Source organism: Oncorhynchus tshawytscha, linkage group LG16 (assembly GCF_018296145.1).
Source record: "Oncorhynchus tshawytscha isolate Ot180627B linkage group LG16, Otsh_v2.0, whole genome shotgun sequence".
Lineage (NCBI taxonomy): Eukaryota > Metazoa > Chordata > Actinopteri > Salmoniformes > Salmonidae > Oncorhynchus > Oncorhynchus tshawytscha.
Window position 1 is genome coordinate 52,634,784 of NC_056444.1, and position 16,536 is coordinate 52,651,319.

General features: G+C 42.8%; 1 protein-coding gene across 5 annotated transcripts in view; it reads right to left on the reverse strand.

Annotated features, from left to right (window-relative positions):
• The window catches only part of LOC112215187 (voltage-gated potassium channel subunit beta-2-like), a 104,953-nt gene that overhangs the window by 10,368 nt on the left and 78,049 nt on the right, over positions 1-16,536 (reverse strand). For 3 of the 5 annotated variants that reach the window (XM_042299349.1, XM_042299346.1, XM_042299348.1), the window contains 6 exons: positions 16,274-16,311; positions 15,626-15,705; positions 14,834-14,878; positions 8,483-8,527; positions 4,673-4,716; positions 4,356-4,442 (listed from right to left, as the gene is read on the reverse strand). In XM_042299349.1, the coding sequence (XP_042155283.1) occupies positions 4,356-4,442; positions 4,673-4,716; positions 8,483-8,527; positions 14,834-14,878; positions 15,626-15,705; positions 16,274-16,311 (339 nt within the window). Of the gene's footprint in view, positions 1-3,739; positions 3,785-4,355; positions 4,443-4,672; positions 4,717-8,482; positions 8,528-14,833; positions 14,879-15,625; positions 15,706-16,273; positions 16,312-16,536 lie in introns of all 5 variants that reach the window. The other 2 variants (XM_042299345.1, XM_042299347.1) reach the window with 1 other exon arrangement.

Consider the following 16,536-nt stretch of genomic DNA (forward strand, 5'->3'; position numbering starts at 1 on the left):
GCTGACAAGGTAAAAATCTGTTGTTCTGCCCGAGCAAGGTAGTTAACCCACTGTTCTCCGGGCACTGAAGACGTGGATGTCGATTATGGCAGACCCCCACACCTCTCTGATTCTTAGAGACATACTCAGAAAGACTCAAAGCTGTAATCACTGTTGAATACTTATATAATCAAGCTATATGTGTTTTATTTTTCAAAATTTTTTGACAAATGTTCGAATTTGTCTTCCACTTTGACATTAGAGTATTTTGTGTAGATTATTGACAAAACTTTTTTTTTTAATACATTTTAATCCCACCTAGTAACACAACAAAATTCACAAGGGGTGTGAATAATTTCTGAAGGCACACACACACACACACACACACACATACACAGTCAACACTGCTGCTCTAGTATATATTATTTATTCAACACCGCGACCAAGATACTATCCATTTTATATTTCTAAATACAGTTGTACTTGACATAGCACATTCATTATCTATACTGTAGTTCCCATTGTGTATATATCTGGCTATTACTATGCATAATAACTCTTATATTACATGTTCATTTTTAGAAACTGTTAAAACTTCTTCTTATTATTATTATTCTCTCCACGGCCAAATGTAGCGTCAAAACCGTAAAATCTACCGATACCAAAACAACTTTCAAACGTGTAGGCTCACCATCTGCAGTGCACTTTAAAAACTTTTCACACTACAACCATACTTGCATAAATCCCAATGCATTTCAATGGCCATAGACTTGAATGGTAAAAAATGTAGCCCTTAACTAGTCTTCAACTGTTTAAGCAAGAAACGCCATTCAAACTTTAAAATGTGCAGACTGGTCTGGAATAGGTTGCTTGTATTCAGCGTTTTGATACCATGTATACTTTCTGAACTATTACTGTTTAATGGTGGTAGCTAGGCTTAAATGGGAAGTATTTGGATTCACCAATACTCTTGAGCCGTTAAATATACCAACACCAAAGCAACTTTAAAACGTGCAGATTGCCACTGGTACTGTTGCTAGAAGAAAACGTTTTGATACGAATTATACTTTTCATACTGCGACCATATTTGCATAAACCCAAATATAATTTAGGGGCTATAGACTTTAATGGAAGAAATACCGGTCGCTGCTAGATTTCAATGGTTTAAGCTAGAAACACCATTCAAACTCAAAAACGTTGACACCATTCTGGAATAGTGTGCTTGAATACAGCTTTTTGATAGTATAAATTGTATTTGAACTATAACCATTTTAAATGTCCATAAAAGCTTTAAAGGCCTTAAAGCGAAGAATTTGGATTAGCCGACATTAATTCATAGGAAAAAAATACTATAAATAGACATCCTAAAGAATACATTTCAATACTGTTAACGTCACAAACACCAAAACAAATACTGACATGTACAGACTGACTCAACTTAGATTGCATGTAAAAAGATTGTTGATGCTCTTTGTGCTTTTGGAACTATAACAGTTTTATATTAGCATAAAAGCTCCATAGACTTCAAAGGCAACATTTGGATTCACCACTGCTCTTGAGCCATTTCAGCTACAAACACCACCCCAATGTTGACATGTGGAGACAGACTCAACATAGATGGCTTCAACACCGTTTTCTGATACCATTCATACTTTATAAACTATGAAGCCTGTCTTATCCCCATTTATTTCAATGGCGGAATTCAGGCTTCAACATTCTAAACTGAAATAACTGGCACAAAACTTACAGAATGTTCCAACTAAAACATTGAGAGCTTAAAAATATATGATATGACTTATGACGATATAGTACTCTAGCCTACTATACTAGCCCACTATAACCCACTATAATAGCTCCACACCTACAAACCACTCCAAAATAGGTCACTATAGCTAACACAGCCTATTAAAACACTATTACTACCATTACTACCACTAATACTACTATTTCACAACCATAAAGAATTCAAGACTAGCAAGCACAACACATTTACTTCAGAAAATGTCCTTTCATAGTTGATATTGATTATTGAACTGCAATGTTGTGGGAGCTAGCACATAAGCATTTCACTGCACCTTTTCTGCCTGCTGTAAAATGTTATTTTATTTGAGATATAACGCTGACATATGGAGAGAGGAGACGAGAAAAAAACTAGCCCGTTTTAAAATGATGTGTTTTAGAACAGCTGACTAAAGATGCGCATTCAGATTTTTTAAAACTCTGAGACAGTTACCACTTGTTGTAGCAAACAAGTATCATGAAAATACATGCACCAGAAACAGGGCACACTTTGTAACTTGTCAGAGATCTATCAGCAAGCTAGGCTAGCTAGAGCAAAATAGTTGGCTAGCTGTCTGCTTGGCTAGCTACCTACCTGCTTGGCTAACACAGAATGTCAACATACTGTTTTCTGATTGGCTAAACGGACCAGTCTCGTCTCAAGTCTTTTGCTAAGTTTTGACAGGTTGAATTCTGTAAACTCCAGCAGCCAAAATTAGACATTCTAAAACTAGACCATTCAGATCAAGCAAACTTTGTTCTAAAACTGCATAAAAACGTCTTGTCTCGGCTGATATATCTGTACAGGCTTTAACTGTTGTAAAGAGAAAAAAATGAAGATTTGTGAATAAGGCCTCAGTGGCTCGAAAACCATCATCTAGCCTGGGGGTATGCATTCTTTCCCTCCTATGGCACATATGGGTGCACGTTTTTGTTCCACCCAAGTATAAAACCTATTCCGCCCATTAATTAGTATTTAATCAAGACTCTGATTAGTAGAATTGGGTTACTGCTTGGCTGGAACAAAGCCCTGATGGGTTGCATGCTCAGGCCAGAGAGACACACTGCAGTCAAGACAGCGTTCACAATGGAGGCCGCAGCAGCACCGGCAGCGGCCATCTTGCAAAATAAAAGGAAACCAAGCCAGTCGTATGAGAAATGGGAGGGATGAGTGATGCTAACGACAACAGTAATGGTCAGGAGTGGTTTGGTATGGGGCTTTCACAATGTTTTATGACTAGTGTAATGGTACATGTGGCTTGGTACACCTCATATCCTGATTTTCTTTCTATATTGTATGGAACTCCACATAATTGCCTTCATCTGGCATAAGTTACAGTTGGAGAGAGCGAGCGAGAGAGAAAAGAAACAGAGAGAGAAATTGAAAGACACCCAACTGAGTAAATCAAAGGATTCTGGAAGGATTACATCATATTTTGGTTACAATTGTCAGTCGGGGAGAGAATGGACATCTTTAAGTGTCATTTCTTCCAACAACAAAAAGTGGAAATTGCCTTTTCAAGATGACTGAAACTGCCCACAGTGGCATTATTGGCATTATGAGCCCAGAAACAGTTTATTTATTTCTGTCAACTAAACATATCGGTTATACTCATGAATTGATGGTGAAAACATGAGGGGAAAAAAAGCTTTGAAGTGAAAATGAGAACGGAAACAAGTTACGGATTTTTTGTTTTTTTACAATGATTGAGGGATCCATGAAATTCTGTGAATTTCTCCAAAATGTACTTACAAGATGTAACGTTATCAAATATGAATCAAACACTCAATCAATCTACTACAGTAGACCACCCTTTTGTGCTAGCACTACGAAAAGTCCAACATTTTATGGATTTAAATGGGGTTTTGAATGGTAGGATAACAGAGGGAGGACTAATTTTATCAAGTCACTGCCATAAAATGCCTTTCGTTTAAAGGGGTGTTGATTGAACACTTTGTTTTGACTAAGGGTACCATGTACCTTCTATGATGAATGTCTTGGACTTTGAGGTGTGAAATGGGTCTCCTGGTGACAAAAACAAAGAGAGTGAAGACGTTGACCAGTCTGTGAATGAATGACATCTGGAAGTATACATAAGGGCCTGCAGGGTGGGAGCCACAGCCCAATACAGCGAGCCCCATCATGCACTGACTGAGCTCAAGTTCAAAGTTCACAATGCTTTACTGACCATTTCAATCAGTGACAGGAATAGAAATTTGTCATCCATTGCCCATGCCCCTGTTCGGTAGGTTTGGTTTAGACAATCATATATTACTGCAGTTGGTATGCAAAGAGGATGTTTGAGCTGTCAACTGTGTCCTATCTCTACATCTAGGATTCGAAAAACTTAGACTTATGTACCCAATAAAAGTAAATGTAACCTTAAGGTCCAAACCATAGAGCCATTTATCTGTCTGTAGATAATATGTACGCATGAGACTCTAGCCTGACCGAACATTATTACTGCACCGCTGCACCACTGGATGCAAGGTGGTCTGTTTATGACATGAATATGTCATGGTGCAGCAGATGCGCAGCATTGAACATACCACAGATGAATGTAAACAAAAGGCATTCAAAGAAGAGTGCTGCCTACCTTCCATAGGTGTGTTGGGGTCTGGTCTGTTTGCGAAAACGACATCCACATACTCTAGCTGCAGTCGGTCTAGCGATGCCCTTAGTCCTGCATTATATAGGGCAAAGACCATCAAGATAACGGTAATACTTTACATTAAAGCCAGAATCCTGTTTGTTTTTAATGCTCTCATTTATGCACTGTATATACAGGATGTACTGAATGTAGTGAATGACTGGATTGGATCCAAATGTCATATTGATATCCTGCAAGTATATAGGCTACCACACTGTACATGCTATAATAACTCAGTATAAAAGTGGCTTAAAATGGCTTACCTTCAATTATATGTTTTCTGGACAACCCTCTTTCTGTTTCTGCTCTGATAAGCAAACAACAAATGCCCTTGTCAGGATATAAAATCATGACGTTTAACAACTGCGTGCTACAATTCACAGTTTCACATGTCATACTGTAACTGATACAGTACCGATGTTCACTGTATTCGATCCATATTGGCGGGTTGAATGTGAGACATAGAGATAGATAGAGGGCACACTTGACACACAGCATGTTTTAGCAGGTGCAGCATGTGCCCTGAAACGTATTAAAGTTGCATTGGTGCCTCCTGTCAGTGCTAGGCAAGACCATTAAAGCAGCAATTCTTAATTAAAACATTGACTAAGTGTTCTCCCTGCAACTGTTTCAGTAAAACCTGAGGGATGGACTGGAGAAATCTAACCACTTTCAAATCAATAGACCACGCTATGGATGCAAGGACTGACTATCCATGTTATCAAAATTATAGTTTTATCCATGTTTTTAGGCTATACAGTGGTTGTTTACATTTACTTTTTTTAAATTCATTTTTTTAGAAACATTCGAGTGAAACAAGCATATATTTTGAGTTCTGATGGGGTACGACAGTTGAACCAAGCTCTTGTCAAGCCCTGATCTGTTTCACCTGACCTTGTGCTTGTCTCCACCCCCTCGTCCATCTTCCCCACTTATCCTCTGGGTATTTATACCTGTGTTTTCTGTCTGTACATGCCAGTTTGTCTTGTTTGTCAAGCTTAGCAGCCTTTGTCCTGTCAGTTACTGTCTTTTCCCAGCCTCTCTTTTTCTCATTTTTGACCCTTGCCTGTCCTGACCCTGTACCCACCCGCCTGACCACTCTGCCTGTCCCTGAGCCTGCCTGCCGTCCTGTACCTTTGCTCCTACGCTGGATTATCGACCCCTGCCTGCCTTGACCTGTCGTTTGCCTGCCCTTGTTGTTACAATAAACATGGTTACTTCACACAGTCTGCATTTGGGTCTTACCTTGATACCTGATAGTACAAACTGGCCATGACTGACCCAGTAGACTTGGTCCAGCTCTGCAACACCATCTCCTCCGAAGGAGCCACCATTGTAGGCACGAGGAGTTGCTTTGTGGTCTGATGGAAGGATTCCAGGCCGTGGCCGAACGACACGACCTAGTCTTGGACGCATTGCGGGAGAAATTCTGTGGGTTGCCTACTAGGCAGCCTACCACAACAGTAACCTCCCAGCCCCTCTAACACGGCTGGTAGCAGCGCCGTCACCCCGGTTTCCCGGGAACCCCGCTAACCTCCCCCGGAGCGCTACGATAGAGATTCCAGAACCTGCCGGGCCTTTCTCTCCCAGTGCTCCCTCGTTTGAGCTACAGCCTTCTTCGTTCCCCTCAGACCACTCGAATGTAGCGTACATTATTACGCTGATGTCCGGGAGGGCACTTCCCTGGGCCACGGCGGTGTTGGAGAAACAATCCGCCATCTGCCTCAGTCTGGAGGTATTCGTGGCAGAGGTGAGAAATGTTTGAGGCTCCAGTGTCCGGGAGAGAGGCTGCCCGGAAGTTCTCCAGCTTCGGCAGGACACCCTCAGTGTTGCAGACTATGCGATGGAGTTCCGCACGCTGCAGCGGAGGGTACCTGGAACCCGGAAGCACTGTTCGACAAGTTCCCAGATTATCGGAGGAGGTAAAGGATGAGCTGGAAGCCCGAGAACTACCGACAGATCTCGACTCACTCATCGCTTTAATCATCCGGATTGATGGTCGGCTACAGGAACGTAGAGGTCTGATTGCGGAAGAGGTCCGATTGCAGTCCCAATCACTCACACAGGGATCCCACCTTGCAGCTGATGAACTCCGGAAGTCCCCGTTGTCTACGTCCCCGAGAGGATCTGAGCCTACCCGAGTCCCTCCAAGAGCCTCCGGAGACTGCCGATTCACCTCTTCCCGAGCTGATGCAGCTCGGCAGGTCTAGGTGGTCTCCAGCCGAAAGCGTACGCAGACTTGTGACCTAGAGTTGTCTGTATTGCGGTACTGCCGGTCAATTTGTGTCTACCTGTCCCTTCAAGAGACCTAGCTCATCTGTTGGAGTGAGTACACTAGTGGGTCTTAAAGATAATTGTTCTTCTCTCCTTACTTGCCCCCCTCTCCATGCTACCCTGTTGTGGGGTGACCAGTCCAAGTCTCTCCAGGTACTCATCCACTCAGGGGCCGATGTGGGTCTCATGGACGTTGCCCTGGCGTCCGACCTGAGTATCCCCACTCAACCCCTCTCCATTCCCATGGGTGTTAGGGCGCTGGACGGGCGCTCTATAGGCCAGGTCACCCACCAAACCACCCCGTCAACCTACGAGTGTCGGGGAACCACAGCGAGACGATACAATTTCTGCTAGTTCCCATGGTATTGGGATTCTCTTGGCTCCAGGTAACACAATCTCTCCATTGACTGGGCTACTGGTGCCACCGTGGGCTGGAGCCCGTCCTGCCACACTCATTGCCTGAAGTCAGCTCTGCCTGCCCCGGGACATCTTCCTAGGAAATTTCCCGGGACCTCTCTGCCAGCTCCGCAGAGTACCAGGACCTCCGTGAGGGGTTTAGTAAGGCCCGGGCCACTTCGCTTCCACCGCACCAACCGGTATCCAAGAAGTTCAAGCCTGAGGCGATGGCATGTCGCTATAGTGCCACGGCTACACCCCCGAAAGCCGAGACCTTCCCCCCACTCCAAGATCATTAGCCCCTCTGTTGTTCATCCTCTGTTGCCCCGTACCCTCTGTATTTTTCCTACCTTTTCTGTGTCTAGAGCCAAAACCATGTCTGACTCCCTCTTTTCTGTTTCTAGGCCCATCCCTCTCCCCGTGTCATCGAGGGCCAGCCAGCGTACACGGTGAGACGCCTCCTGAGGGTTTGACCACGGGGGCAGTGGTTTCCAGTACCTGGTTGACTGGGAGGGTTATGGCCCGGAGGAGAGGTGCTGGGTTCTCGCTAAAGACATCCTGGACCCTTCCATTATCGCCGACTTTCCCCGCCGGCACCACAGTCAACCAAGTATCCGCCCAGGTGGAACACCATGTGGCATCCCTAGAGGGAGGGGTGTACTGTCACGCCCTGATCTGTTTCATCTATCCTTGTACTTGTCTCCACCCCCTCCAGGTGTCGCCCATCTTCCCCACTTATCCTCTGGGAATTTATACCTGTGTTTTCTGTCTGTCTGTGCCAGTTCATCTTGTTTGTCCTGTCTGCTATTGTCTTTTCTCAGCCTCTCTTTTTCTTGTCCCCCTGGCATTTGACCCTTGCCTGTCCTGACCTTGTACCCACCCGCCTGACCACTCTGCCTGTCCCTGACAGTAAGCCTACCCGCCGTCCTGTACCTTTGCTCCACCTCTGGATTACCGAACTCTGCCTGTCCCTGACCCTGAGCCTGCCTGCCATCCTGTACCTTTGCTCCTACTCTGGATTATCGACCCCTGCCTGTCTTGACCTGTCGTTTGCCTGCTCCTGTTGTTACAATAAACATTGTTACTTCACATAGTCTACACTTGTGTCTTACCTTGATACCTGATACTCATGAGGCATTTATACGTTATATTCTTCAAGAATCAATGGGTACATATCATTCATTTATTTATAAGCAGCTACTAATGAATGCCCTTTTAATTGATCCTCAGTGAAAGGGCATTCTCATAGGAGGGGATCGACCCCGTTTCCTCATAGGAAAACAATTAAGAGTCATACAGCCTCAATACTGCCTCTAACACACGCACACACACACACACACACACACACACACACACACACACACACACATAAAGAAAAGGTTTTTAAAAAGTGTAATACGTACTTTCCTCCCCAGAATATCTTGGTGGTGATGACCAAAGTAGAGCGCCTGTAAGGACAGAGAAGTGTATGAGGACAGTTGCATGGTGAGCATTCTGACTTGAAAATGGGAGATCCAGTGCATTATGTTAGAATTCTTCAGAATGATTTAATTATAATTCTTCTGCACTTAAGTCCCCTTGGCCCCGATGACGTTTTGACAGAAAAACAATTCATTCTGAACCTATTTCATCTGGTGTGTTGTTTTTTTTACTTGCAGTAATTAATTCATAGTAATTGTTGACTGATTATGTAACTGATTATGTAAACAAATAAAAAGAAACTAATAAATAGCACTTTTTAGGAAAACCTTGATTCCTGCTGCTGCCTCTGATGATAATCAAACAGGAGAAGGGCTGAGGGCTTTAGCAGGGTACTTCTTCAGAAGTGGGGGAGAAGCATGTTTGTTTCCCCTCAGCGCTCCCATCCAATGCCATTGACTACCCGGCATACCCTGCAGGCTAGATAGCTAGCATTAAGTGCACTTCACCATTCATAAAATAACAAAAATACAGGAGTAACAAACAAGTCTGGCCACTAGCAATCTCCTCCATCTTCACTTAAAAATAGCGAGTATAGCTGCTGAGACAGAACATTTAAATTCGAGAGATAGATTTGACAGGTGCAGCGGACTAGACAATGGTGTTCCTGTATGCTCAAGACAATGTGTTCAGTGGAATTTAAACCAATGTTTCAGTTAGTTGACCCCCCCCATTTTTTTTTCATTCACATAAGTATTCAGATGCTTTACTCAGTACTTTGTTGAAGCACCTTTAGCAGCGATTACAGCTTCGAGTCTTCTTGGGTATGACGCTACAAGCTTGGCACACCTGTCTTTGGGGTGTTTCTCCCTTCTTCTCTGCAGATCCTCTCAAGCTCTGTCAGGTTTGTTGGGGAGCGTTGATGCACAGCTATTTTCAGGTCTCTCCAGAGATGTTCGATTGGGTTCAAGTCCGGGCTCTGGCTGGGGCACTCAAGGACATTCAGAGACTTGTCCCGATGCCACTCCTGCGTTGTCTTGGCTGTGTGCTTAGGGTCGTTGTCCTGTAGAAAGGTGAACTTTCGCCCCAGTCTGAGGTCCTGAGCTCTCTGGAGCAGGTTTTTATCAAAGCTCTCTCTGTAATTTGCTCCATTCATCTTTGCCTCAACCCTGACTAGTCTCCCAGTCCCTGCAGCTGAAAAACATCCCCACGGCATGATGCTGCCACCACCAGGTTTCCTCTAGAAGTGACGCTTGGCATTCAGGCCAAAGAGTTCAATCTTGGTTTCATCAGACCAGAGAATCTTGTTTCTCATGGTCTGAGAGTCTTTAGGTGCCTTTTGGCATACTCCAAGTGGGCTGTCATGTGCATGTTACTGAGGAGTGGCTTCAGTCTGGCCACTCTACCATAAAAGCCTGATTGGGGGAGTGCTGCAGAGATGGTTGTCCTTCTGGAAGGTTCTCCCATCTCCGCAGAGGAACTCTAGAGCTCTGTCAGACTGACCATAGGGTTATTGGTCACCTCCCTGACCAAGGCCCTTCTCCTCCGATTGCTCAGTTTGGCCGGGCGGCCAGCTCTAGGAAGACTTCTTCCAATGATGGAGGCCACTGTGTTCTTGGGGACCTTCAATGCTGCAGACATTTTTTGGTACCCTTCCCCAGATCTGTGCCTCGACACATGCCTGCCTCGGAGCTCTTCGGACAATTCCTTTGTCCACGTGGCTTGGTTTTTGCTCTGACATGCACTGTCAACTGTGGAACCTTATATAGACAGGTGTGTACCTTTCCAAATCATGTCCAATTAATTGAAATTACCACAGGCGGACTCCAATCAAGTAGTAGAAACATCTCAAGGATGATCAATGGAAACAGGATGCACCTGAGCTCAATTTCAAGTCTCATAGCAAAGGGTCTGAATACTTATGTAAATAAGATATCTGTTTTAAAAAAAATCTTTAATCCATTTGCAAACATTTCTAAAAAACAATTTTCACTTTGTCATTATGGGGTATTGGGTGTAGATTGCTGAGGATTTTTATTTAATTCATTTTAGAATATGTCTAATGTAACAAAATGTGGAAAAAAGTCAATGGGTCTGAATACTTTCAGAAGGCACTGTAAGTGCAGAGATGACATGTATTTTTTCCCCTATTTTTTAATATGAAAGATTAAATCAAGTATAGTCTGATGGGTGACAATATTAGCTTATCACTTATGAATGATATATTATCACTTGTCAATTATGCCCAGCTTAAAGCAAGAAACAATGCCCTTTATGTATGACTTTGTAAACATAGTCGCACACCTCATGTAGCCTAGCCCATAGGCCTATATGTTTTGATAAGGTTTGTATCACAACTAAAGTGGACAAATAATGTCTTCAAATGAAGCACATTAATCTGATTTACAACGGGTGTAGAGCCTAACTGGCATACATACGCAGCGCGTGAGTTTGAGGTTTGGGGAACATAATTTTAACCATAAAAATGCACCTTTATAATAAAAGCGTTACATGCATAATTGCATTTGCGTCACTTTTGATAATGGTGTTTTCCCCTAATGGAACATTTGCGCTTATAGTCTACTACCATGTGCGTATTGCTGCGCTTATATGTGAAGAAATAGCCTAATAGTTTATTAACATTTAAAGTTAAACGTTCTGATCTGTTGCATCAGCCTCATTGCTAGTGGTTGCATTTATTTGGGATCTATCGCATCCCACAACTGTATCAGACTATGTTTGGAATATTTATTTCTCGCACAGAATATAATATCTATACTTTTGTACTATGGGGGATAGTAGATTGAAATGGGTGCTTTTGCTGTTTGTTAGGCCTCATCTTTTTGTTGCTGACGAAAAGGTGGACAGTTCTTCCAATATCTTCAATATGCACCTCGGAATTGGATAAGGACGCGTGCAGTTGCGTCCCGGATACGTCTGTCTTCACTTGTAGCTTTTGAGAAAGACCCGATCACATGAAGGAGAGCAGTGTGAGTGAGATGAGAGGTGCTTCGGAGCAGGCAGCACTCAGGGAGAAGGGCTGCAAAAGGCATGTTTTTTTTAGGGTGCATTATGGCCACACAAAGTGGATGCCGCCGGGAAATTCAAGGCATTATCAAGTGCTTCTCAAATTGTGAATGAGAGACTGAAGATGCGTGTACAGCCTGCACAAAAAAAACAAATCAGAGCTCATGCCTTTCAAGCAACTTTTTTCAAAATAATCATTAGAGTCGCATCATGCAGCCTTACAATGTATTAAAAGTCAAAACATAGAGCCCAACGTTTGTAGAACAACTAAAGTAACATTATTAACTATAAAGTAAGCATATAGGAATACCTATTTGTTTGTTAACCTCTCAACTCCAATCGTTTGGAGAAAATATCATTTCTATTTTATTCAGCTTTGTTCAATTGTATTGTTCATACTATAAATTAATATAAAATAATGCCATGGAATTCTTAGCTAATCTTGTGGCTAAATGAACTAGTGTGTAGCCCACAGCCATATGGCATAGCCAGATCAGGACCTAACAGAAGGACAACTCAGAGTATGCTATAGTTCTAGACTACATTTTCTTCATATCATGTTTCTTTAGACCTGTCTAAAATAAATAATGGGTTTATTGTGAAGGTGTAGGCTATATTACATGCCTTTATTAGACTTTTTAAAATGTAAATGTTCCAAAGGTCTGCATCAGTGGCTTGTAGGCTGTGTGTTTATGTTAATTAACCCAATCAAAGGATCAGAGAATGAATCTAGTTCTGAAAGCATAAGCTATGTTACCTAGCTGGCTATGGCTCTCCAACACTGGAACTTATCCAAGTCAAGGTAAGCTTTTGGTTGTATTGATTTCTTGCCAACAGGGCCCGCCGGTGTAACTGCTAATCTGCTTGCTGACTGTCCTGCATGATTGTAGCTAGCAGGTCTACTAATTCGTTAGTTCTAGAAGCTACAGTGGCTTGCAAAAGTATTCACCCCCTTTCCTATTTTGTTGCCTTACAACCTGTAATTAACATTTATTTTGGGGGGGGTTGTATGAAAGCCTACCACTTTGAAGATGCAAAATATTTTTTCTTGTGAAACAAACAAGAAATAAGACAAAAACCGAAAACTTGTGCATAACTTTTCACCTCCCCCAAAGTCAATACTTTGTAGAGCCACCTTTTAGAATAATTACAGCTGCAAGTCTCTTGGGGTATGTCTCTATAAGCTTGGCACATCTAGCCACTGGGATTTTTGCCAATTCTTCAAGGCAAAACTGATCCAGCTCCTTCAAGTTGGAATGATTCCGCTGGTGTACAGCAATCTTTAAGTCATTCCACAGATTCTCAATTGGATTGAGGTCTGGGCTTTGACGAAGCCATTCCAATACATTTAAATGTTTCCCATTTAACCACTCAAGTGTTGCTTTAGCAGTATGCTTAGGGCCATTGTCCTGCTGGAAGGTAAACCTCCATCACACTCTCAAATGTCTGGAAGACTGAAACAGGTTTCCCTCAAAAATATCCCTGTATTTAGCGCCATCCATCATTTCTTCAATTCTGACCAGTTTCCCAGTCCCTGCCAATGAAAAACATCTCCACAGCATGATGCTGCCGCCACCATGCTTCACTGTGGGGATGGTGTTCTCGGGGTGATGAGAGGTGTTGGGTTTGCGCCAGACATAGCGTTTTCCTTGATTGCCAAAAAGCTCAAATTAAATCTCGTCTGACCAGAGTACCTTCTTCCATATGTTTGGGGAGTCTCCCACATTCTTTTTGGTGAACACCAAATGTGTTTGCTTATTTTTTTCTTGAAGCAATGGCTTTTTTCTGGCCACTCTTCCGTAAAGCCCAGCTCTGTGGAGTGTACGACTTAAAGTGGTCCTATGGACAGATACTCCAATCGCCCCTGTGGATCTTTGCAGTTCCTTCAGGGTTATCTTTGGTCTCTTTGTTGCCTCTCTGATTAATGCCCTCCTTGCCTGGTCTGTGAGTTTTGGTGGACGGCCCTCTCTTGGCAGGTTTGTTGTGGTGCCATATTCTTTCCATTTTTTAACATCCGTGGGATGCTCAAAGTTTCGGATATTTTTTATAACCCAACCCTGATCTGTACTTCTCCTTTCAGAACCGGTGTATATATACTGACATTATGTGACAGATCATGTGACACTTAGATTGCACACAGGTGGACTTTATTTAACATATTATGTGACTTCTGAAGGTAATTGGTTGCAGCAGATCTTATTTAGGGGCTTCATAGCAAAAGGGGTGAATACATTTGCACGCACCACCTTTCTGTTTTTAATTGTTTACATTTTTTAAATAGTTTTTCATTTCACTTCACCAATTTGGACTATTTTGTGTATGTCCATTACATGAAATCCAAATAAAAATCTATTTAAATTGCAGGTTGTAATGAAAAAAAATAGGAAAAACGCCAAGGGGGTGAATACTTTTGCGAAGCACTGTATGTTGATGTTAGCTAATATGGTGACAACAATGTAGGCTGGGAGTAGCGTTTAGCAGTTATGATATGAATGATTGGCTTGGAAATGTTTTTTCACCTGGTCACAGACCAGCACTGAAGTCCACAAGCGAAGGGAAAAGGTAAGAGGAGGAGAGCGCGTAGATGCGAGAAGGAATTATACAACGCGTAAAGTGATCATGCTGTTCAGATGTGGCTGCTATGAAAGTGAATTGTGTTTGCGTGTGATCAGGGATGTATTCATTCCGCCAATTCTATTGAAAAAGTTTCTTAAATGGAAGCAAACGGAACAAAATGGGGATAAACATACATTAATTTGTCCAATAGGAACTCTCATTTGCAACTGTTGGACTAATGATTAGAACCTAGATCAGCTAGATGCAGGCAAGAGTGTGCAAGGTGGTGTTGAATGTGTCACTTTCTGTCACCTTAATTACTCAAATTTTTCTCTTGACCTGTGCACCTACGTTGTAAACTTTCATTCATAAGCTAGGTTGTAGCAACCTCATGATGGGTACAGGACCTATTTTGGGATCATGTAGCAGCCTAAACCCATGGATGTTATATTGAGCTGGGTGAATGGAATATGAAAGACAGTCATCCAATATGCTGTAATAGAAATAAGCCATGCTCATAAAAAAATAAATATATATATTAGAATTTCCAGCATAGATGGCATTAGCAATAATTCACACACACACACACACACACACACACACACACACACACACACACACACACACACACACACACACACACACACACACACACACACACACACACACACACACACACACACACACACACACACGGGCATGTGTGAAAATGGCTCCGGACGACAACAGAAATCCCATTCAACTCTACGCACCTCCAACCTTTCTTCTTGATGATGTTTCCCAATACGACCTCTGCCCTGCAAGAGAAGAACAACAAATTCTTACAACCATGGGAAGTTTAATGAATACCATTCTTTGGATGTTATTGACACATGGTGCATGAGGGAAGTACTGAGCACAATTTGTGAAATAGGAGAGCAGTGGAGACTTCTGGTCTATGAGGTCAAGGCTAATGAAGCAGGCGATTTACTGAAACGTGACAGCAGAGAATAATGCTCTGCCTATCGCTTTTTCAGACTTTTTTCAGTCTCTCGCTCTCTCTCTCTCGCGCTCTCTCTTTCTCTCTCCAAAAGGACATTCTCAGCATGTGAAAGGGAAGGATAGAGGGAGGATTGGGTCGAGGACGATGCATCTCTCTGGCTGTTGACAGATGTTACATCTTTGCCCCAAGGACCAATGTGTTCTCCATGAATGGCTCTTATCATTTCCCATCAAGCACATCTTCCTCTATGTGACAGCTCTTATCAAACACAGCTTTGTTAGTGTGTATTTGTGGTGTGTGTACTGTATGTGGTGTGTGAGTGTTATTAGCAATAATTTCACACACACACACACACACACACACACACACGTAATGCAGTTGAAGATGTTCTTATGCAGTTGGAGGGGATGGGAGTTCAACCACGCTCTGAAGCTACAGTGACCTCAAAGTGGTTAGCCACTGAGGCCCAGTAAAACAGACGGAGATGGAATGGAAGAGTGGATGTGTGTGTGTGGTGTGTATGCACGTGTATGTGCATGTGTGCGTGTGTGTGCGCACTCACTTCCCTGCAGCGTAGACCTCCGCTGTGTCAAACAGATTGATCCCGTTCTCATAGGCCAATGTCATTATTTCTTCCGCCATCTAGAGAGAGAGAGAGAGAGATGACATAGGTGTCTGTGTCTGTCTAATAGAAGGTCTGAAAAGTGAAAAGGCTTTAGTTGATTAGCATAAAGCAATGACACATGGATAACATGCACTGTGCACACATACATACTGACGCCACACACACATTTTGACACTCGCCACATATGCTGCTGCTACTGTCTATTATCTATCCTTGTTAAGTGCCTAGTCACTTTACCCCTACCTATATGCACAGTACATATCTACCTCAATAACCTCGTACCCCAATCACCTTGAATCGGTACTGGTACTCCCTGTATATAGCCACGTTGTTTACATTTTATTTGTATCTTTAACTCTGCATTGTTGGAAAATGACCCGTAAGAAAGAATTTTCACTGTTAGTCTACACCTAAAATGTGATTTTAATTAAAATAATAATCAATCAAGCAACTAAACTGGATATTGACAGCTAGATTCATGGTTGAATTAGGATGTCACCCTAATATCGCACCTATTGACTCCACTACGTCACATACACTGTGGACATGGACAATGGATGTTGTGAGTATGGAGTCTCCGCCTACCTCATCTGTGATCTGTCCTCCGAAGGTAACCCACGTGCCTGTGGAGAATAGAGAGTGTCAGAACTCTATGGAGTGGTTTCTCGGACCCAGATTAAACCTAGTCCTGAACTTCAAATAATTTCCCATGGAGATTCTCCCTTTCGTTTGCTTGTTACCCCAGGACTAGTTTTAATCAGTGTCCGGGAAACCGCGCCTATGAGTACGCGTGTGTGTGTGTGTGTGTGTGTGTGTGTGTGTGTGTGTGTGTGTGTGTGTGTGTGTAC